This window comes from Myotis lucifugus, unplaced genomic scaffold (genome assembly GCF_000147115.1).
Source record: "Myotis lucifugus unplaced genomic scaffold, Myoluc2.0 scaffold_112, whole genome shotgun sequence".
NCBI lineage: Eukaryota > Metazoa > Chordata > Mammalia > Chiroptera > Vespertilionidae > Myotis > Myotis lucifugus.
In genome coordinates, this window is record NW_005871160.1 from 1,146,729 (window position 1) to 1,171,258 (window position 24,530).

At 45.0% G+C, this 24,530-nt stretch overlaps 1 protein-coding gene across 2 annotated transcripts in view; it reads left to right on the forward strand.

Moving 5' to 3' along the window:
- Positions 1–3,324: 3,324 nt before the first annotated feature.
- SEL1L3 (SEL1L family member 3) overlaps positions 3,325–24,530 on the forward strand; it is a 90,870-nt gene continuing 69,664 nt past the window's right edge. The window contains exons 1-5 of one of the 2 annotated variants that reach the window (XM_014459654.2): positions 3,325–3,906; positions 14,890–15,034; positions 17,146–17,267; positions 17,645–17,760; positions 20,380–20,438. In XM_014459654.2, coding sequence (XP_014315140.1) covers positions 3,633–3,906; positions 14,890–15,034; positions 17,146–17,267; positions 17,645–17,760; positions 20,380–20,438 — 716 coding nt within the window. In that variant the 5' untranslated portion in view covers positions 3,325–3,632. The remainder of the gene's footprint in view (positions 3,907–14,889; positions 15,035–17,145; positions 17,268–17,644; positions 17,761–20,379; positions 20,439–24,530) is intronic. The other variant, XM_023757742.1, reaches the window with a different exon arrangement.

The following is a 24,530-nucleotide window of genomic DNA, read 5'->3' on the forward strand; positions in this document are numbered from 1 at the left end:
TCCGCCCTCATTTTGGAGAATGTTCATGTAGTACAAAATTAAATAGATATGTAGGGATGGCCAGTGCTGGTCTCTCTCTTACCCTGTCTCCTGGTCGCCTCGTCCTTCTCCATATGGGCATCCAGCGCTGTGAACCCAAGCAAATATGTCTATATTTCTTCTTCTTTTGAACCCAAATGGTACTTATGAACTTTGAAGTTCAAAAATAAATAAATAAATAAATAAATAAATAAATAAATAAACCTTGAAGATCATCCTGTTTTCTGCGCAAGAAGATCTTTCTCCTGTCACTAGCTGTATTGTACTCCAGAAGGAGATGCACTGTAATTTGCCTAACCAGCCCTGTCTTGATGGGCATTTAGCTTTTCCATCTTTTGCTGTTATAACCAATGCTGCAGTGAAAAGCTGTATGTACATGATTTTCACAGATTTGATTATATTTGTAGGATAAAGTCCTAGAAGAGGAATTATTGGGCCAGGGGGCGGTGCAGTTATACCTTTGGTAGGCATGGCCTGATTGCAGTCCACAGGGATCACCCCACCAGCAGGATATGAGGGGCCATGCTGCCCTCCACTCCAGCTGCTACCATGCGTTATTGGGCTTTCTGATGTCTGTGACTCTACCAGGTTCCAAATGGCATCTCAGTTCATTTTCAATGTGCATTTATTTCTCTTACTATGAGTGAGAATTTACTTGTCAATGAACTCAGTCGTTTGCTCATTTTTCTTGCTCGGCAGCTTTGCTTCTGATTGTTGACTGTCAGTGCTTTAAAATAGAAACACCATCCCCTTTTACAGAAACTTTCTTTGGTTCTTTGCCATCAGTCGAATAAAAGTCAACGTTCTTTGGGTGGGGATTCAACGTCCTCCAGAACCAGGATCCTGTCTTATTTTTTCAACCTCATATCCTCACGTCCTTTCTATTCTCTGGCCAAACCCAGCTGCTTGCTTGCCCCCCAATGCATCTGCATTTCCCTGCCTTCTTGTCCCTACTCAAGCTGGTCATAGTACTTGCAGTGTCTTCCCTTTGCCTCTCTACTTAAAGAACTTCTCTTCATCCCTCAAAGCCCAAATGAAATATCATTCCTTCCATTGTCCTGGACACCCTGGTCAGAGTTACTTTCACTTGGGGCTGTGTTCCTTTAGGGCTGGTATATAATTTAGACTGAGGACTGGCCAGGTTCTGCTTTGTGTTACAACTTTTTGTAAACACGATGCCTTGATACCATCTTTCTGTCTTAGCCACCTTGGCCTCTCCTACAGCCCTAAACCAGAAGTGAAGAAAGGGCTCCCTAGTTCGTCCTTCTTTGGAGAAGACTACAGTGACCTTTAAAAAAAATTGTGGTAAAAATATTCATAGTATAAAATTTTGCCATTTTAACCATTTTAAGTGTAGAACTCAGTGACCTTAGAGTACATTCACAGTGTTGTGCAGCCATCACCACCACCCATCTTCAGACTCTTCATCTCGCAAAACTGAAAATGTGCCTGTTAAACAGTCATTCCTCTTTCTCCTCTTCCCCCAGCCCCTGGCAACCGCCATTCTACTTTCTGTGTCTATGAATTTAGACTACTCTAGGGACCTCATATAAATGGAATCATACAGTGTTTATTCTCTTGTGACTAACTTATTACACTTAGTAAAATGCCCTTAAAGTTCATCCAACTGTAGCATGTGTCAGAATTTCCTTCCGTTTTGAGGCTGAATAATGTCCCACTGTGTGTAGATACCGCTTTTGTTTATCCATTCATCTGTTGATAGGCTTTGGGTTGTTTCCACCTTTTAGCTATTAGGAATGATGCTGCTATGTGGGTATGTCTATGGACATATCTCTTCGAGCCCCTGCTTTCAACTCTTTGGGGTCTAATACACCCAGAAGTAGAATTGCTGGATCATATGGTAATTCTTGTGTAACTTTTTGAGGAATCACTGTACTGTTTTCCATAGCAGTTGCCCCATTTTACATTCCCACCAGCAATGCACAGGCTCCTGTTTCTCTACATCCTTTCCAACACTTGTCGGTTTATTTGATAATATATTTTTATTGATTTCAGAGACGAAGGGAGAAGAAGAGAGAAATAGAAACATCAATGATGAGAGAATCATTAATCGGCTGCCTCCTGCACGCCCCACACTGGGGGTTAAGCCCGCAACCTGGGCATGTGCCCTTGACTGGAATGGAACCCGGGACCCTACTGAGCCAAACCAGCTAGGGCTGTTTGTTTTTATAGTAGCCACACTGATGGGTGTGCCGTGGTCCCAAGTAACCTTTTTGCGATTGTGTTTGGGGTGCCTGAATCACAAAGTCAGATTTAGGAGATCTCTCTTAGCACCTATACATCACACCCAAAACATTGCCTTGACTTCATGACCAAACTTTCCAGATTTCTTCTGGAACGAATGTCCACATGGAGAGGGCTGGGTCATTCAGAGAACAAGATAAATAACCAGGCAAACAAAACATCTCCTGGCACATGTTGCACCAGCCACGGTGAAAGGATCAGACAACACAGTCTGTGGTCCCTGCATGCCCGTGTGTGATTTGGAGCAGCAGCAACCTCCTGCTGGTCCATCCATCATGCGTGCTTGTCCTGGCTCAGAACTTACGGAGAAAATGAGGCCGGGTTGGAGTCCCCGCCATGTTCTCTCTCGGGTGCACTTTGAGCTCTTCTCCAGCCCTCTGCTTTGGCTGCTGCTCTCCAGCATTTGCAGTCAGGACAATAGTTTGGAAATGTCTGAAGCCCGATTGTTCTCTTTTTCACTCAAAGGCAGACTCATTGTGCCTGGATGTGTTATGAACTGGCTCCTCCGTTTGGAAACCAGCTCTGGAGTGACTGCCACGCAGTTTGAAAGGCACGTTCTGATCAGCAGATGCTACTGAGTCTGGGGAGAGAGTTAATGTGGCCTAATCTTCATGTGTATTTGTGTGTGCGCATGTGTTGGTTTTTCTCCAATTGCTCAGTAGTGATTTCGACATCTTTTATCTTCCTCATTCGTCGCTTTATGGACATGGATTTTTTTATCCCGGGAAAATCATGATCCACATATCTCTATATATAAAAGCCTAAGCGACCTTTACGAAGGGAGGACCGGCTGGTAGCTATGATGTGCACTGACCACAGGGGGCAGATGCTCAACGCAGAAGCTTCCCCCTGGTGTCAGTGTGCTCCCACAGCTAACCTCCCACGGTCCCTCCCCCCGGCTGGCTGGCCCTAATTGGCCCTGATCACCGGCCAGGCCAAGGGACCCCACCCATGCACAAATTCGTGCACCGGGCCTCTGGTCTGTTAATACGATCATTTTTAAACTTTCTCTATATCATTTTTCTTTTCAGAATTTTGTGCCGTCTTGGGGCCGGCAGACCTCCCTGACGACGTCAGTGATATCCAACACTGAGCAGAGCGTGGCTTACAAAGACTTCATTTATTTCACTGTCGTTGAAGGAAATGTTCGCAACATTTCTGAAGTCTCGGTTGAGTATTTGTGCTCCCAGCCTTGCGTTGTCAATTTGGAAGCGGTTGTCTCATCCGAGTTCAGGAGTAGCATTCCTGTGTACAAAAAACGGTGGAAGAACGAGAAGCATCTTCACACCAGCAGGACACACTTGGTGCAGGTGAAATTTCCAAGCATCATGGTTTACAGAGATGACTATTTCATCAGACACTCCATTTCCGTGTCGGTGGTGATACTCCGCGCCTGGATTACTCACAAATACACTGGTGGAGACGTGAATGTTAAATGGGACGAAAACTTGCTACACGCTGTCGCGAAGAATTATACTCTGCTGAAGACGGTCCCGCCTTTTGAGCGCCCTTTCAAAGACCATCAAGTGTGCCTTGAGTGGAACATGGGTTATATTTGGAACCTTCAGGCAAACAAGATTCCCCAGTGTCCTCTTGAAAATGGTAGGTCACTTGCCTTGCCAGGAACCTAATTCATTACTTCAGATAGCCTGTACCATAAGAGGGGCAGGGGAAAATTCTTATATTAGCAGTTGGGGGAGACTGAGGGAAAAGGAGCCTGTAATTTTAGACTTTGGGGATGAAAGGGGAAAAGTGGAAAGGTGAGGTGAGGAGAGGAGAAAGAGTTGGAGAGAATAGGACTGAAGGTGAAAGAGAGAGAGGGGCAGAGGGGCCATGGAAGAAGGACCTTGAGAGGTTTGGAGGTTTTAAGTTGGAAAGGAGCATTAATGCTACTGAAACAAGCATTGGGAAGATCTTCCTCCCGTCTCCCCTCAAACACCCCTCCAGCGTCAGTAAGCTTTAGTGCAGCATTGCTTCCCAGCCAAGCAGACCTGGCTTCTGCTCCTGGCTCTTCCACTTTCCTTCTGCCTGTGTAATTTTGGAACTCTTGGAGCCTCAGTTTTCCTCTCTGTAAAGTGGGAGTAATAAATAACAGTTTTCTCAGAGCAATGTTGTGAGAATTAAATGAGTTGTAATTTGCTTAGCACATAATGAGCGCTCAGTGAAAAGTAGCCGTGATGATGGATGATAGAGTCCAAACTCTGCATTTTATCCTAAATGCCATATGGGCACAGCCTCTGAAGGATCCGTACACGCGGCTCCTGTGTCCTTCTTCAGTCTCCCTTAAGCACTGGCGTTGGACCTCTCTGACTATACACAGTTAGAAGAAGGGGTCTGAATATCGCTCTGTTGGTGACAGGGGTACCTTGCTCTGCTGAGTGTCTGCCAGCTCTTCTCTGTACCCTGCAATGGGGAGCCATCCTGGGCATGCTCCCAGGAACCACCCAGGTCTAGTAGCGTTTCCCAAAGTGTGGCTCTAGGACACACTGCAATAGAATAAACCAGTCAGGACTCTAGCTGCAAATGCAAATTCCCTGCTCCCATCCATACAGACTCAGTCAGACTCTGTGGGAGCAGGGCCCTGGAATCAGCATTTACACATTCTCATGACCATTCTGATAGGACTCCAAGGTGTGAGAACCTCAGGACCAGGGCTGGAGCTGAGGGAACTTTGATCTAGAATTACTGTGGCCAGACCCAGGCAGGGTTGGTGGGTGGAGGAAATCCATGGGCCTGTGACAGCAGACCTTTCCACAGGAAGGGCCTGATCTTCTAGAGGACTGGTGCCGGGCAAGGTGGCTTAAGGACACGGGGAAACAGCATTTCCTGGGGCCACCCTCACACAGCCCCACATATAATGAAAACTTCAAGGCCTGCGCAACTATATATAATAGCCTGTCAGAGGCCACTTTCCATAGAACCAACACATTTGGCATTAAGAAAATACTATTTTGAGATAATTACAGATTCATAGGAAGTTGCAAAAATGGTAACAATTCTATGTATCCCTCTCCCACCCTCCAGCTGCCCCTAATGGTGACATCATCCGTAGTGAGAGCATGGTATGGAAACCAGGGAAGGGGAAACTGACTTGGAGCTAAAACTCTTAACTCAACTACAGGACTTTATTCAGACACACTCCTCTCTCTCTCTCTCTCTATATATATATATATCTCTCTATATATAGAGAGGAAGGGAGGGGGAGAGAGAGATAGTAACATCAGTGATGAGAGAGAATCATTGATCGGCTGCCTCCTGCACTCCCCCCACTGGGGATCGAGCCCGAAACCTGGGAATGTGTCCTGACCAGGAATCAAACTGTGACCTCCTGGTTCATAGGTCAACGCTCAACCACTGAGCCATGTCGGCTGGGCCAGACTCCACCTCTTTCTTTGTGCACTTTTGTGTGTGTGCAGAGTTCTGTACAATTTTGTCCTACGTTTTGTTTTAATATCCATGTTTTGTGTCTGGCTTATCCCATGTGTGTGCGGTGCTTTAAGTATGAGATACCTGGAAGCAGAAGGCGAATCCCTTTCTGCGTGTGTGCGGGTTGGGTGTGGGGTGGGTAATTACTGTTGAAATCGCGGAACGGCATGCATTTTGATGATCGGTGCACATCCCTCTCCCAGTCAGAAGCCCGTCCCAGCGATCATCTGGGTGGCCTTCTGCAGGGGGACCTGGTTTGTTAAGGAGAAGGAGGCAGGGGGCACACACAGCCACAGTTTTGCTTTGCCTTCGATTTTGTCAAGATTTAATGATTCCATTTCGTGTTTGGCCAGATCACGTATTTCTCATTAAGGAATGACTGGATTGCAAGCTGGAAGTTTTCAAATGAAGTCATTCTCGGCCTGGCTGAGTTCTTGGGGCACCTGATCATAGCCTTACAATGTCTTTTCTTGGCCCTTCCCACATTCACAGGGCTCAGGTTTTTCTCCCCATTTCTTCGGACCATGACTTGTGGGGGCGAGAACCAATCTAATGCAAGCATAACACAGAGCAAAATCTTTTCTAAGCTTCAGAGTCGCTGAAAACGGGGGAGTTTGTGCACCCTCAAACCAGCTCTGTTGTGATTTGTTCACTGTGAATGGGGAACATTTCCTCTCCCTCCCCCGCTTTAAAAGACAATCAGAAGAGCAGCCCTGTGGAAAGTGCCCATGACCTCTGTTCTCAACCTCAGCTGTGTGGGGGCCAGGGGCCAGGCCTCTGGCTTGTTCTTTGCAGGGACTCTTGACGAACGCAAGTCAAGTCAGAACAACAAGATGGCATTAGGGAGCCGCGTGGCGCCTTTCATGTCGGGCCCCTGCCTGTAGCCGGCACTGGTGGCAGGTGTGGGGAATGGTTTCTGTGTCAAGTGCCTGGTATCCTATGTGAGGGCGCTGCCTCTGGACTGAAGTATCTCCTTTCTGCTTTCATTTTCTTTTTCCTTTATAAAGAGAGTGAGCCACAGTCCCCGTGCGCGGTGGTGCCGTGAGTAAGGCTGGAGTGACCGTGCACCAACAGCCGAGGCGAGGCTGTGCCCGCGCACACTCCTCTGCAGCTGATCTCCGTTGCCAGGACCCGTCCCAGGCCAGGCCGGGGGTCTGATTTTCGGTAGAGATGCAGCAGACCTTTGTCCGGCCCTGCTGCGAAAACTTACCCTGGGTCAGAAGTGGGCAGCCTCTCAGGACACCTGCGTGCCCAGGCTCGGCCACCTGTATGCTGGTGCACCTGTTCCTGCTACATTCCAGGCGCATGGGCCGTAGGTGGCCAGGTACACCACGCCTGTGGCTCTACATACTACTGTCCATTTCCTTAAGGGAGGGGACCAGGCCTTAGCTGTGGTCCCTCGCCTATCACATGTGTGCCTGATTCATGCGTGAACTCACCCAGAGAGAGAAATCCACCACCCAGGCGGGTAGCTGTAGGCCCATCAGACTTCTCTTCCTATCACGTCCTACTGTGGGAGGCCAGCCAGGCCTGTTCCCTCTGTCTTCAGACTTTATGGCATATTCAGTTTCCTCTCACCACCTGCATTGCTGTCATGTGGTCTAAACCACCTCGGTCTCTGTCTGGACTGTGGCCACGGCCTGCAGGTGGCCTCCCAGCTTTGCCTCCTCCCTCACATAGCAGCCAGTGCCAGCAGGTTCCACCACCTCCCGCGGGCAGTTGCTCCTATGCCAGTCACCAAAGGTCAGCCTGTGTCGCTTACCGTGGCCGGTGGAATCTGTTCCTATCCCCTTCCCGCCCCATCTCCTGCCATGCTTCCCCTGCCCACCTGTTCTAGCCACGGGAGCCTGTTTGCTTCTCCACGAATGTACCAAGTTCTTTCCCACTTCGGGGCATTTGCATTGCTGCTCCCTCCTCCTAAGATGCTCCTGCCCCACCTCTCTTACCTCATCACACCTCTGCACAGATGGCATCTCATCAGACATGACTTCCCTGCCCACCTTATCTAAGACAGCAGCCCCACCCCTGCCACCCCACCCTGTTGTTATCACCTTTCTTTTCCTTCATCGCCTTATTGCCACTGAACATTGTATTGACTACCTGCTGTTGCTTTTTGCTGGTTGTGTGTCTTCATCCCCGAAACGCAAGCTCCGTAAGGCCAGGGCCCTGGATTGTTTTGTTCCAGTGGCACAGCGCCTGTGGGTGTCAGGTGCGCAGTGACTATTTGTCGCTTGAGTGATGAGACTGAGTAATGAATGCTCTTCGCCAAGGGGCAAGGACCTTTCTCTTATGCTTATGTGTGACCGTCACACTGTGACAGCATCCTCACTCTGCCGTGTTGCCACATTAGGGAGCCTGTGGGGGTAGGCGGTGGCTGCGCGCCTTCCCTGGGGCTCCATGCACACACTCACGCTGCAGTTCCCCGGTGGGGCCCCTGTGGGCTGTGCTGGTTAAGGCTGCAGCCTTCGGGTCAGCGATCCTCCTTCGCAGCCGCAGGTGAGCTCGCCTGCACCCTGTGCGCCTGCCCTTGTACTTTGAGTCTGATTGGTTTGATTCTGCACCCCTATGCCTTGGCTAAAGCAGGTCCTTTTACCTGGATAGCTGCCACCCCTGACTCCCGCTCCCCACCAACATCGCCCCCCATTGCCACCTGCCATGTCTTCCTGGCAAAATTATGCCCACATTTCAGTAGGCAGCTCGAATTTCAACCCTTCCCCCACCCCACCCCACCTCGAAGCATTTTTCTTTTCTTTCTTTTTCCTTTTGGATCCCCACAATCAGAAATGAACTCTCCACCCTTTGGCCTCCCCTAGCCCTCTGTTGTTCCACCTCCCCAATGATATGTGTCATGTTCAATTTAGACAAAGGTTGATTGAGTACCTACTATGTACCAATCTCTTTACTAAATCTGGGCACTCAAAAATGCAGACACCATCTTTCCCTCTCTTTAGGTGATTACGCAGGAGGTGCATACAGCTACCAATAGAATAGCTACTTCCCATTACTGCCAGGCACTGTGTGAAGGGCTTTCGGTGGGTATCTAATTTAGATCTGCCCAGTGCTCTAGGTCATACTTACAGAGCAGGAAACTGACTCAGAGAGATAGAGTAATTTGTCTGAGGTCACACAGTTATTCATGATGGAGGTGGGATTTGAACCCAAGTAGTTTGGTTTCCAAATGCTACACTTAACCATTAGTCACTGCTGGGTTATGCCATGGAGCTCTTTATTTAAGTCATTAATTCATTGAAAAATGTTACCAAGCAGTCTTTAGTGTTAGGTGCTTTGCTAGACTTCTTCACAGAAGAGATGACATTTGAACAGAGACTGGAAGGATGAGTTGAGTTTTCATAATCAGAAAAGGAACGGAGGGAAGGGAGGAGGGAGTGCAGGCTGATGGGGGGGTGTCGGCGAGTCTGCATCCCTTGATCTGAGGGATAGCAAATAGGTTTCGTCTTGCATGCTGACCCAGAGTGGTGGGGTGTGGCTACCTCCATTGCCGTGTTGCGAAGGATTCTGAGACTGAGTCTGTGCCTAGTGAGAGAGAGTGCCATGTGGATGGAGCACCAAAGTCCACCCCAGGGTGGAAATGTGGAGGAGCAGCACTCCAGCTGTGTGTTTGTTCAGCTAGAATCTCAGGTGGAGGTGAGCAGTTCAGGAAATAAGACTAGAAAGGCAGGTTGGAGCCATGCCAAGGTGTGCTAAACATTCTGCCCTGCCCTAGCCGGTTTGGCTCAGTGGATAGAGCGTCAGCCTGTGGACTCAAGGGTCCCAGGTTTGATTCTGGTCAAGGGCATGTAACTCAGTTGCAGGCTCCCGGCCGTGGTTGGGGGCATGCAGGAGGCAACCAATCGATGTATCTATCTCACATTGGTGTTTCTCTCTGCCTCTCCCTCTCCCTTCCACTCTCTCTAAAAATAAGTGGAAAAAATATCCTCGGGTGAAGATTAAAAAACAAAAAACAAAAAGAAAGAAATTTCTGTCCTCACGTTTGCCTGTATGAACATTTTTCTAATCTTTCCTCTTAGTTCAAAAACTAGGGAGCATGGCAGTTTCCTTCTTTCCCACTCTTCTTTCCTTCCACTTAAAATGTATTCTCATCTTCAGATCTGTTGGATTGGAAGAATGGTTTCTTAGAACAAAATTCCATTATAACAAACCAATAGAAGATTAAGTCAAATATTGGAGCCAGACTCTGCCTGTCTCTGTGAAATATCAGTTTATGCAGCAGGATTATTCAAGTCAATGACATGATGATACTGTCTGTAATTACAAGAACTATGTATTGGGCACTTTTAGAAGAAGAAGAAAAAAAAAAGACTTAGTTCCTTTGTTTTCCCCCCAGTTAATCACAGTAGCCTGAATTTCCCCGTAAGAACACTAATTAATGCCTTGTATCTGCATTGCCCTTTATGATTCTCAAAACACCTTTTCCATGCACATTGCCTCATTTAATCCTCATAATATTCCCGTGGGAAAGAGTATTATTCTCGTCCTCTCTTTACGGAGGGGAAGCCCAGGCTCAGGTGTGTGTTTAACTGGAGCCCGATTTCCTGATGCTCCTGCTTTGCTATTTCAGTCTTTTACTGAAGTATGCCCATGCAGCCCTAGCCCAGGTTCCAAATCAGAAGGAGCACCCTTTGTTTCAAGTTGAATTTTCACCGATGTGTATCATCCTGCTTTCCTCCCCCCCTGGACTTTGTCTCTTTGAAGTGGACAGAAGGTCCGTGAAGGCCCAGGGCAGGAAGGCCTCTGAATATGGCCAGTCCCTTCTCCCTGCCAAACAGAAATGCTCAGAGAATATGGCCCTCTTCTCTTTTAGCCAAAACAGTACCACATGCACCCGGTTTAAAAAGTTCAGATGGTGTAAAAGGGTTCGGGGGAAGAGCAAGCTCCCACTCCCCGCACCCCCACACCACACTCTTCTGGCCCCGTTCCTAGAGCCAAACTCAGTAGCACTCATTTCTTGTGTCTCCTCCCAGAAGTGTTCTCTGCACCTGTGAACATTACATGGATGCCCCTTCTCTTCGTACACAGGACGGAGGACACGATAAACGCTGCCCCGCACTCACTCACAGTGCAGCTGAGATTTCTCTGTATCAGCACGTGCCGCACAGCCTCATTCTTTTCAATAACTGCTTAGCATTGCATTGCCCGAAGGTCCTTAATTTAACTTGTCTCCTGCTGATGGTCATGCAGGTCATTTATACTCTTTTACTATTAACGGCGAGGTTTTGCCAAACATCCTTGTACATGTATCTTTTTGCACACATGTGTATGTTTGGAGGAAAAATGACTAGGAGTGGAATCTATTTTATTCTTAGGACTCCTTGTATTGAACATGTCACAGACGTCCTTCGTCATTCACTTCCCTGCCTCGCATCTTTTGGGGGAAAGTTCTGACCTAAATCGCACTTGCTGGAGAGTAGGGTGTTTGTTCTCAGTCTTCGGTTTTAAGGAAAATAAAATCCCCGCTCACTACTGTCTTTTTAATGCCCCGTGTTTGGAAAGCATTATTGAGTTACCTGCGCTTTAGCTTTCCTTCTCCAGGTTGAAAAATCTTAGCTTGTTGTCCTCCAGGTTCTGTTTACAGATTTATAGTCATAGTTATTCCTTGCAACAAGACTGTTTCTTAACTTCTGCACAAAGGATCTCAGCCGCATTATTGTGACATGTTTGATGCACACCCAGAGTAGGGCTTTGTTTCGTGGAAACGGACCTTCCCCGGAGATCTGGTCACTCAGCTGAACCGGACAATGGGCTACTTGATGTCCCAGCCACCCCCACCCAAGGGTGATATTCAAAATACTTAATGACCAGGAAGGGGTGGGGGGCGGGGCTCAGTCAGTCCCCAGGCGCTAGCCCTAGTGCTGAAACAGGACGGTGCTGGAGCCCTGCTGAGCCAGGCTTCACCCTGAAGGAGAGGCCAGGGTGGGTGGCTGGTGATGGGGCCTTGGACATATATCTGTATTTAACAACTAGTGTGGCCTCACAGGGGCATGCCAGCTGGACATCAGCCCTAGTTCTCGGGGAGGTCTTGTAACATGTGGTTTAAGAACGAGCCCATTGGTCTGTAGTGGGAGACCAGGTTTGTATCATACCTGGGTCCCTTATTAGCTATACAGCTTTCAACAAGACCTAACACTTTCCTTGTCTTCAAATGAAGGAGTTTGCACCACATGATATCTAATGCCTCTTCTTGCTCTAAAATTAGAGGAAATAAAACAAAACAGCCAGGCAGGTGTGGTTCAGTGGTTGAATGTTAACCTATAAAGTAGGAGGTCACAGTTCTATTCTTGGTCAGGACACATGCCCAGCTTGTGGGCTCAATCCCCAGTAGGGGACATATAGGAGACAGCTGATCAATGATTCTTTCTCATCATTGATGTTTCTATCTCTCTCTCCCTCTCCCTTCCTCTCTGAAATCAATAAAAATATTTTTTAAAAATAAAACAAAACAGTCAAGGAGGCGGGTTCCAAACCTGAACTTTTTTCCTGGCATTTTATGTTTATGTCATAATGATGGCCTTTTCCTACCCAACTTCTTCATTCCAGAAAAGCCAACGAAATGGATTTGGGGGAAGGACCTGAAAGAAGAGAGACTATTATTTGGCTTAGGCAGCATGGGCCACATTCTAGAATTGTGGGAAGTATTGGGCCAAAGAGAGGTTCAAATCCTGACTTGGCCACAGCGATAGTCATTTGTTAGTTTATTCATTCGCTCAACTCACTAAATATTTCCGGAGCTTCTGTCAAGTGTTGGGCACTGTTCTGGGCTTTGGGAAGGGAACAATGAATGACGTAGTATCCCTGCCCTCTCGGAGCTTACATTCTAGAGGAGGTTGGACAAGCCACTTCACCTCTTTGGAGCTCAGTTTTCCCAGCTGTGAATTCTTTCTTGGTGATTGACATGGGTTGTTATTCCCCATTCTGGTGCCTAGGAGAGCCACCACTAACCAGTTGCAGCACTCCAAGCAGCCAAAGGCAACAACTAGAAAAGAATCCTGTGTGTTCTCCTAGGCTTGATGAATTTGGAAGTTCTTTCCTGCCACAAAACTTCATTTTCATTCATTATTTCTAATTGAATGTAAAAACAATATACGACTGAGGGGAAATTGCAATAGAAACTCCAAATCATAGAACTATTATTGAAGCTACAGATTTTATAAGAAAACCACCTCACTTTGGCCTTGTTGGCTACAGAAGGTGTGTGTTCTTGTAAAATGATTTTAGATCTTTGGGTCTTAGGTTTTCCTTCCACCCTGTCTTTGCTGCAAGTTCCCCTGCTCAACCTGCTTTACTTTGATCCTGAGCTAAGGGCAGGCTCGTCAACATTCACTTTTCATTCCTTTCCCTTTGGAGACCTCCTTTATAAAACCGCCCTTTACTGGAGTCAGGTCGGGCAGAATCAAATCCTGCTCATTTTGATAACTGCTGCTAATACCCACTGGATAACTCAGCAGCAATCGCTAGCAGAGGGCCTGGGGGAGGGGGGCCTGACATGGCCATCTGGTCTCTTCTGTTCTAATCAACACCATGGAACCCAAACCAGAGTTGGGCTGATATCAGCCTCTTGGTGATTTTTCCCCTCCCAGATTCCAAAGACACACTTGCAGTATTTTTATTTCTAATCCCCCCCCGCCATCCCCATTACCGACCAGCAAGACCAATGTGCCCAACTTGAGCTCAAATTGTAAAGAAAAAAAGTTTGAAGTGTTTCTGTTGGAAGTGATAACGCCACCCTTTGGGTTTCCAAATGCATCTCTACATAACAAAACAGGTAGATTTGTGGGCATCTGGGGAATTTGGCTTACTTAATTCTATTAGATATGTACACAGTAGTCTGAGATTATGAAAACTTTACTCCTATGATTTCCAAGTGTTAATGATCCAGAGGTACCTCTTTCTGTGATAAAACACATTTTTTTTCATAGAGAAATGAGAGCTGGGGTGTTCATCATCCCAGATTGAGGGTCCCATAATTTGTGCCATATTGGCTTTTGGTAACTTGTACAGAAATCAAACCTTCCCTCTCCAAGAAGCCCAGGGAAACAGAATATTTCCACCATTTTAATCGTGGACATTTAAACCGAGGAGTACTTTAAAGCAAGAGAAAAGTGATCTTTATTAATAGGTTGCGTTTAGTGAATTCATTCTTCTTTCCGGGGAGAGAGGTATAGGAAATAAGAACTTGACATTAGCCTTGTTTAAAGCAATAGGTATTAAATATAGATGAAGTAAGTCAGTTCTCCCTTTAAGATTTGTTATGGACACCCTCTTTTCTAGAGCCATAGAGTTCTCCCACATTTGCAAAATGAAGCGGAGGGCTCTCTATTTGGTTTTGAGGGGTATGGTTAGTAATATTTGCATAGGGTATTGTGTTGAGTATATTAGGAAAGTCTGCACAGAAGAAAAAAAATAACTCTGCAATTTTAAGAGCATGGATTCTGAACCCAAACTGCTTGAGTTTGAATTCCAGCTCCACCTCTTAATATATAACCTTCTCTAAGACTTGGCATCTATTAAATGGGAATAATAATAGACCCCATCTCATAGATTGTTGTGAGATTAAATGAGATTTTTCCCTGAAATGTGCTTCGCATGTTGCCTGGGCATAGTCTAAGTGTTAAATAAAAGTCATTATTTTGGCAGCTGTTCCTCTATTTCTTCACCTAAATGAATTTACATATTTTGTACATTAAGTTGTTATTATTATTTTATAGCATTGTGGACCATAGTGTATGCTGCTGAAGTGTTAGCTTACTATTATGACACAAATTCAAAATGCTTTTCTTAACATTAGAAGGACAGCATGTAAAATGGTTAAGCACCTAGGAGCTGAGCTCGCAACGCGAAATGTGGATCCACCAGTTATTAGCTGTGAGACCTTAGGCAAGTAATTTTACCTCTCCACGCCTCGGACTTCTCTGTAGAATGGGGGAAATAATACAATCTACTGCATGGGGTTGCTATGAAAACTAAGTGGGATAGCTCTGTAAAGTGCTGAGCAGGTGTGCCTGGTATACAGTCTGAGTTCGGGAAATGTTTGCTAAGATTCGCAGACTGTTTCATTTCAGTGTTTGACTGGAGCTAGGCAGAGGGGTCCAGGAAGAAGGTGATTTGGGAAGCAATGCTTTTCTGGAGATAATTGAAAGGCAGCCGTCTTGTCTTTTGCAGATGTGGTCACCCTCCTGGGCTTTCTCTATGCCTCCAGTGGAGAGAACACAGGCATCGTGAAGAAGTTGCCGAGATTTCGGAACCGTGAGCTGGAGGCCACCCGGCGCCAGCGGATAGATTACCCAGTGTAAGAATGGGCAGAGGGTGGGGGCTGCGGGGACCATGCCCTTTTTGTTGTTGTTAATCCTCACCGAAGAATATTTTTTCCATTGATTTTTTTAAAGTATATTCTTATTGATTTCAGAGAAGAAGGGAGAGGGAGAGAGAGAAAGAAACATCAATGATGAGAGAGTCCCACTGATCAGCTGCCTCCTGCACGCTCCCTACTGGGGATGGAGCTGCAACCCAGGCATGTGCCCTGACTGGGAATCGAACTGTGACCTCCTAGTTCATAAGTCCACACTCAATCTCTGAGCCACACTGGTTGGGTTCCATTGATTTTTTTAGAGAGTGGGAGGGAGAGAGAGAGAGAGAGACTGATGCGAGAGAGACACATCAATTGGTTGCCTCCCACCTGAGCCCTAACTTAGGCCAGGGATTGAAACTGCAACCCAAGCACCTACCCTCAAGCTGGAATCGAACCCGTGACCCTTTGGTGTATGGGTCGATGCTCTAACCACTGAGAACACCACTTTGGGCTGGCCAGGCTCTTTTTACCTGAGGACCGGAATCCCTTTAGAAGACAAGAAAAACCTTTTGTCATATGCTTTGATAAAATGTTGAGATCTACATGGCTTAGGCAGGATTTGTGGACCGGAAAACTTCAAAGTATTCCTGAATTATTCTTGCACTTACCAACCCTCAATTTGCCTTAGACCTTCCATGTCACGGTCCCAGGAAACACAAGTGGTGGGGGGCAAGGTGTGGGGGCCTGAGGCGTTTGCAGGGTTGAGGGCAGCCAGCCACAGCCAGCACAGATTGCAGCCTTTGTCCTGCCTTTTCTTGTCTTGGAAGATTGGATGAGCTGCTGGAAATCGCACCATTTCTGATCATCGTTGATTTCAGCAAAACCTCAGATATATTTTTTTTCCTTCTGCTGAATTAAAGATGCTGCAAATGGTTCCTGGTTCACCTCAGACTGGATGGATTTAGCAGAGTGATTTAATTCTTCCCCGGCTGCTGGCTGTAGAAAGATCTTGAGTCACTTTACTGAGCGTATGTTCTTGCTAAGCTTCCTTGTAATAACTTATCTTCATGAGCTTGCTCAGCTGGGTGGGTCAGGAGGGAGCTGTGTGGCACCATCTGTCTGCATATCTTACCACTGATTTGGAGGCCAGATTATAAAGCCCAGAATAATCTAAAGGACTTGTTTGGCTATATCCCCAAAGAGCCTGAGGCCACTGCCACTTTACCCCCAAACTGTGACTCGGTTACTGGGGTGATGGAGAGAACTCTGTGCCTTTGTTTTGACCTTGATTCCTGTTTTATGTGCAAAATGCAGTTGCTCCCCTGCCTCATCTCTGAGCTGCTGGTCACTCACTCAGTGTGTCACATCAAGCAAGTGTTCAGCAAATATTTGCTGAGTGATTGATGGGTCCTATATCTTGGTTAAAATCTATCCTAGTTAAGTTGATGACTGTTATTTTATCCTCACTCCACAAATCACAGATGTACAATATTTTTTTCAACTAAAACAGCCCCAATTCAGAAACGAAATAATTAGATTAATTGTCCCATATTGGTCAGCCAGAACTATGATACTCAACCTGATGTATGCCTTAAAATAGTATATATGTGTCCCAATTAGCATATAGTGATGCCATTTGCAGATTATGGTGCTCTTTCTACCTTACACTTTTATCTTTGAAAGAGGCAAAATTGCTCAGAAAGCCCTAATTATGTTTTTCTTTTAATCATCGAAATTAGAATAGCTTCTTATCAAATCACCTCTTATTAAAATCCAGATTCTCATTCTATGTCTGGCTTTAGAAGCCCTAATCAAGAATTTAAATGGCAGACATGTGAGGTTCTCATAGAGGCACAGAAACAGAGGTTTAGGTGCAGGTAGGATGTCTGCTAGTTGAGTACCATGATGCTTAACTCCTGTCTTTTACAGTTTCTATAACTATACCTCCTTTGTCTCAAAAACCAAGCTTCGCAAGCTGATCTCCCCGATGAACACGAAGGCAGATCTATCCCTTCATTAAAAAGAAAGCAATTTACTTGGTCATTGTTAACTATAATTACCTGTGTGTGGATGATACAATCTGCATAATTTCCTCCCCCTCACTCTTATAGGTTTACTGTTTCATTGTGGCTTTATTTACTCCATTATTGCAAGGCCAGTCTCTGCGGGATTCTGTACTTTGTTGATTCCAACGAGATGTACGGCACGCCTTCTGTATTTCTTACCGAAGAGGGTAAGTATGAAATAGAACCTTAAAACGATATCGTCATTTTCTCATGCTCTGTCTATTGGCATATATGTCTGTCTAGAATAAGGAAGATACTGTCAACGTGGCAATTTAGTGGGAGTGATGGTTTTCAAATGCAGGCTTCAAATTAAACTTTTTTTTTTCTGGAAGCTTAAAATAGCTGTCTCTTTACAAAGGAATACACGCGTGTAATTTTTTCTTTTCTTTTTTTTTCTTTTTGGCTTTGTTTTTGTTTAAAGGGAGAAGGAATGTGAGCTAGTCTGGTAGCTTCTTAGGATAATTGTTGAAAAGGGGTAGCCACTTCATTCACATATATATATAATTTTTTGGGTCATTTTCATGAGGTTTAATTTTCCTTTTAGGCCTCTTGCATATTCAAATGCATCTTGTCAAAGGAGATGACCTTGCAGTAAAGACGAAATTCACCCTGCCTTTGAAGGAGTGGTTTCGCTTGGATATTTCATTCAACGGAGGCCAGGTACCTACGCACGCTGCTCCGCGACTCCTATCGGCATCATCACTTAATGTGAAGCATGGCTGTAAAGTCAGGAAGCAAGACAATCTCTAATAGCAAATTTGTGGCAAATGATAAACTCCTTACAACTATACACTTTTTCAATCAAACTTTTATGGATGGAAGTTTAAATCATAAGAATCCTATCCCATTTAATTGGCTCTTTAAAGTGCTGCTTTCAACCATACCGTGAACGAGTAAATAACATAGCCGGCTATATAGCCACAATTATCCGAGGAATCCAGCGCTTTTCCCCTGGCGAGATAGGCTTTGTGGAGATAAATGTTAACACAGCACCAGCCATGTTTATATAGTGTCATTGGATCTACAGCTTTTTTTTTTTTTTTTAACAGGAAATTTATTAGTTAGTGGAGTCAAGAAATGGTTTGACTGTTTTTGGCAGTTGAAATAATTGCTTATGTTTGGCATAAACAGACCAATAATAATTAACAAACCTAAGTGATAATCCTAGTGGGACAAAGGGTGTTTATCTACTTTGTACTATAAAACACTGTTCATAACTGTTTCAAACTCTCATAAGGCAGATATTATGGATTATGGCAAATCCGCTGTTATAATTGAATACAATTCCCTTTTTCAATCTACACAATGTCAGTATGCTACCTTTTTTTTTCTGGTGACTTTATTTTCTCAGCGGCTTTTCTTATTGATTTGTGATTTTCTGGCAACAAAACTGGAAGAGACTTCTTGTTTGTCTCGTGTATTATTAGATGGTACGCAGACCTCCCTGGGTGGCTAGGTTTATCTCATTTCCTTTTTCTGAAGAGAAAAGAAATCAGGTCAGTCCTTGTTGCATTACTGAGAAGAGCCTGTGAGATGTTGGTTGTTTTTATGTTAGTTTATTTCTTCAACGATGTTAGGTGACATCGCTGTGGTCCGTGTTTTAGCTTCTCATTTACATGATGATGTTGATGGCGTAGCTTGGTTGCTGCTTTTCTCCTAAGGAGGTCAGCTTAGTACTGTGTGTCACTTAGGTATCAAATCATGATAGAGCAAATCACAGATCTTATTTTGCACCTGCTGTATGCAAGACACTGTGCTCACGGAGCTTATAGACTATTTTGGGGATTAACATTAGGCGGGTGAAGGGATGTCATAAGGTGAGCTTAATTGCCAAATGACTCACATTGATTCGGAGACAAGAGACAGCGCTTCAAGCTGGGATGCTCAGGGAAGCTTCCACAGAGAAGGTTCCTACGGATGGGCAGAATGAGAGGCAGAGGAAAGCCGGGAGCATCTTGGCACATCGCTGGGGGTGAGTGGAGAAGCCAGTTTGACCGGAGTAGAAATTTGTAGACCGCGGGACACTAATAGTAGAAAAAACAGTCTTCAGGGCTGGCATGTGGAGAATCTTGATTATCATGGAATTTGGGTTTCTGCTTGCAAAGCAGCAGGGTGTCATGGAAGCTTTGAGAGCAGAAGAAGAGTAAATCAAAGTAGTTCTTTAATTAAAGAGAAGGATTCAATGGCAGAGCACATGCTCAGATAAAGCAGGAGAGAAGAATTAGGCAGGCCAGATGGGATGGAAAGAAAAAAGATTTTTTTTTTAGTAGACTTTTTATCTGTTTCCTTTCCATTCTATCAGTTCTGCCTAAAAAATGTAGGTCCCGAAACAATACTTAATTGTTTTCCTACACAAAATCCATCTCTGTGGTGGGATGACCATATTCATCACTTTGACTAAAGGGACAAATTGAATGAAAGTGAATGGTTGGATTAGAGAAACCACTGGTTTGAGTCATTTTCTTCATTTTGTAGATGGCTGAGTTGGGTTGGTTTTTATGGGCTCGTTTGTCTTTCAGAGACACAGTGTTGTAGGCACATCTTTGAGAACCTAGTTAGGCCAGCACATGTTTGGTAAACACTGGCTCTGGGCTAGTGCCAGGAGGATGAAAGAGCTTCTTAACTCCAGGGGCTTGTGTTGGAATCCAAGACACCGAGAAGAATACCTGACAGTTAATGGCAGCTAATAACACCCGGGACACAAACATTGTCACCATTGAAATGACTTGGGAAAAGAAGGTGGGAAATAGCAGTGCGTGAAGCCAGTCAGCATCAATTTTGTCCCCCACCCCCACCCCCCAAGGCTTTCATGGAATTCAATAAAAATTTCAAAAACTCCTTGTATTTTACGCATTTTCTTGTCTTCTTGCCTGCCTTCCTTCCTTTCTTCCTTCTTCCCTTTCTTTCTTCCTTCCTTCACTCCTTCCTTTCTTTTTTACAATTTTTAAAACTGATTTTTAGGGAGAGGGAGAGAAAGAAACATCAATGTGAGCACAAAACATTCATCGGCTATCTCTTCGGCTTGTAGTTTGGAAATCTCTGAAACCCACCAGGAAAAACTGCTTTACAGATCTTTTTACTACATCAAGTCATTTAGAGAAATTAAATTTCTTAAGTCTTAAAATACACACAGGGCTAGTAAACTGTTAATTTTATTTTTGCAGAAACTGATCAGGCAAAAGGCTATGCATCCCATTTTGAGTAATTTATATCCAGGACTATATATATGATGTGGGGTGTTGAGGCATAACTGATTCTTGTGTATCTCTCCCACCACAGATAGTAGTCACCACCAGCATTGGACAGGATTTGAAAAGTTACCACAATCAGACCATTAGGTAAGTGTGATCTTTCTTGTGATTGAAATGTTGCTGAATGAGGGTTAAGGAATCTTCATGCCTTAGCCTTCAACCCTAACGTAATTCATTATTCTCACACCTCCTTATTCAGCTTTCCAAGCATGGACTAGTCTGCCCTGTGGCTAGTCTTTGTACTTTTTTTTCTTTCTCCTTTTTACTGTTCACAAACTCTCCCTTTTGCCCCACAACCTTTTTTCCTAAGCAGGAGAAACTACTTCTCTCTCCAGATCGCATTGTAAATTCTTTCTTTCATGGCACTTTGCATTACTCATTTTCTTTGAAATTATCTTCTACGAAGGATTCTGAAAAATAAATCAAAATATTAATGTTGCTTATTGAGAATGGTTGGTAACGTTGGCCTAGTATAAGACATAAAAGCAGACAGTCTTCATATTTATGTTTATAATCTAAATTTGAAATGTATGCAACTATTGATATTGGTGTAACTTTTCATCTTTATAGAACTGTTCTCTATAAGAGTTATAGAAACTGAGAATTGGGTCCCTTGCCTTGTATTTCATAATTTTTTTGAATTTGCTTCTTTATCCCTGTATAATAGCAAGTGTTAGTGGCAGAACCATGGGGCAACCTTCTTTAGGAACTCAGGATACCTCATCATAGTTTGATAATCCTATGTAATAAAAGCCTAATATGCTAAGTGTCTGGTTGTCTGTTCAACCAATCAAAGTGTAATATGCTAATGATATGCTAAGGCTGCTCAACCACTTGCTATAATGTGCACTGACTACCAGGGGGCAGATGCTCTGACCGGTTGGTTAGCTTACTGCTGGGGTCTGGCAGATCGGGACTGAGCGAGATGGGCCAGACACGCCCTGGAGCCCTCCCACAGTCCCTCCCCAACTGGCCAACCTCCCTCATCCCAATCCCACAGGCCAGTTCGAGGGACTTCATTGGTGCATGAATTCATGCACCGGGCCTCTAGTATATATATATATTCAAATGCTTAAGAATGAGTCTAAAGAACAGAAACAAAAATTACCAGCTTCGAACATATAGTATTTTTTAAAATGTATCAGGACAGTTGGACACCTTGCCTGGGCTGGGGTTGGGGGTCATTCCTCCCTCCTGTAGTCATTGACTACACCAAGCACAAAGCTGCTTTTCTAAACACCTCCATTCACTCAAAGGCCCCTCACAACCCATATTTTCTTGAAAACCAATTATTACAGAAAGGAAAGCAAACAGGAGGAGACAGGGGAATAAAGGGACATACTCTCTACTCCCCCCCACCCTGCCTTCCCCCCCCACCCCGCCATTTCTGTTTGCATTTAAGCCAAGCTGATTCCTTTTAGGCCCTGGGCACATAGAACAATTCTTAGAGTCATGACTGGATTAGAGGATTAGAGTTATATGAAAGGCTAAAGAAGTGTTATTCCTTAACCTGCACAGATAGGTCAGTGGTGACTTGATAGCTCTATTGTATGTAGACCGAGGCCCAAGACTGGAGCAGAAGTCTGCAAGTGCACTGATTGGATTTAGACCAGCCCAAAGGCAGTTGGCAGGTGTGAGTTTTGCTGTATATAACAGGTGGCTGTGAGCTCTTTTCTGAAGAGGAGAATAGGAAGGCCCGGGAGTTTTTGCTTTGCTGAAACGGATGATAGTGGCTCTTTGGAAATCCCTCGAGTGCCCTGTAAAGGGGGCTCCAGAAATTCAGGGTTTGTGTTTCAGGATATGAAGTCTAAAATAATCCCTCCCTCAGCCCAGCCCAGCCAGCGTGGCTCAGTGGTTGAGCGTTGACCTATGAACCAGGAGGTCATGGTTCAATTCCTGGTCAGGGCACATGTCTGGTTGTGGGCTCAAACCCCAGTGGGGGTTGGGCAAGAGGCAGACGATCATGATTCTCTTTCATCATTGATGTTTCTATCTCTCTCTCCCTCTCTCTTCCTCTGTGAAATCAATAGAAATATATTTAAAATAAAATAAAATAATCCCTTCCCTTTTCTCCCTTGACACCCACCTCCAACCCCAGAACATTTATGACAACCAATCGAATTTTATGGGATCTTTTTCATTTTTTATGTAAAGGTTTCCTTTCCTTCTAAATTCCAGAAATCTAGAGGCTGACATGACTGAATCATAGACACAGAGGTCACAGTCTGACCCAGAGCTGGGAACAGGGTGAGGTGAGAAAGGAAAAAAACAAAGTCCACCACCCTCAGTATTGTATTAGTTTGCTGGGGCTGCTGGAACAAAGTCCCACAAACTGAGTAGCTTCAACCACAGAAATGTATTGTCTCCCAGTCTGGAGGCTCGAAGTCCAAGATCACGGTGTCAGCAGAGCCATGCTCCCTCTGAAGGCTCCAGAGAAGGGTCTGATCCAGACCTCTTTCCCAGCCCTGGCAGTTCTTTGACGTGGGCAGCATAACTCCAATCTTCACATGGTGTTCACATGGTGTGCGTGTCTGTCTTTGCCCAAAGTTCCTCTGATTATGAGGACCCCAGTCACATGGGATTAAGGGCTCCCAGCATGGCCTTCTCTTAACTTACTACATCTGCAATGACCCTATTTCCAATAGGGCCACATTATGAGGCCCTTGGGAGTTCAGACTTCAACATATGAATGTTGAGGGGGGGTACAATTCAACACATAACAATAATAACGGTAACTAACATTTATTACACTATTTTCTACAATCAAAATTAATGTCAAGAATCCATAATGAACAGAATATCACAATATTAAGAAAAGACAAAATCAGTGTGGTCATAGAAGATTGTAGAGATGAGGGCTGGTTTCCCGGTATATACATACCAATCCAACATCCCAGGTAAAACACTGAAGTGACTCCTTACTTGGCAATACCGGCAGTGCCCACACCTAGGAGTGCCCTCCCCACCACCTCAGCTGCTCTTCCCTGGTCCCTGGAACCGCTCCCATCAAACTAAAGAGTTAACACCAGGCTCATTGGGACCCTTGTGGTTAGATATTTGGAATTGCACTTTCAGAGTGGGCCAAGCCAGTGGACTGAATAGTCCAGATGTTTCTAGAGTTTCCAAGGAAAGCCTCTTCACCTTTTTTTTCTATTTGTTCTTGAAGTAAAAACATAATGGCACCTGCTCTCCCACAACATTGGTATAGGAAGGTCAGTGACTAAGTGCTCAAAAGTGCTGTGCTACCCATGCATGAAAGGCTGCCAGTAACACTTGGTGGCAGGTAACAACTGCAGACCCGTATAGTGTCGAATTCACTCACCTGTCCATCCATCCACTCATCCATTCGTCCGTCCATCCATCCATCCATCCATCCATCCAACCACCCACCCATCTAGTTTATATTCACTCATTCACAGGATCCACGTGGCAGACACAGTGCTGAACTCGGACTAAATACAGTCAGTCCCTGCCTTCCTGGAGCTAAGAAGTCTAGTGGGGGAGATAGATCTTCGACAGATAAATTCACAAATAAATTTAAAATGACAAATTGTGGCGAATGCTAGGAAGGAAAGGAGTAAGGCAGCCTGAGAAGATGACAAGGGGTCAGCATTTAGAGCAGGTCCTGAGGGAATGACATTAAAGATGAGAATTACTCTGAGGAGTGAGGGGGGCAGCTAATTGGTGGCTCTAAGTTCCCCTGTGAAAGCCCCCTCGAGCTGGAGCTGTTTCCTGATCCTGAGTGAGGTCTGTTTAACAGCATTGGCTGCCCATGCTCTGCAGTCATAACCCAGGAAGCTCTTCTACGTCCAGATGAGAGTAGATGTCTGCCAGTGTGTCTGAGGTTTTTGAAAGGGACCGGCCTGGGCTCTGGAAGATCCAGCTCAGCTCTTATGTCAGAGAAACGGATGACCATCATGTAGTGCACCCTACGAGGAATCACTTGCAATGTTTGTGCAGCCTCTGAGGATTTTAGAGGAGAAAAATGTTGGAGACCAAGCTGGAAAGATCTCCTATTTGGTTATATTATAATCATGATGAAAAACTGAAAAACATAACCCAGTACCATAGGCACCAAGTAATTTATTGGTTAACTTCAGTTAAAGCAAAGTTTTATTTTAAAAAGATACCTTAACCATTTTATTTTAATTAAAAGATAGAAATGAACAATCATTGCCA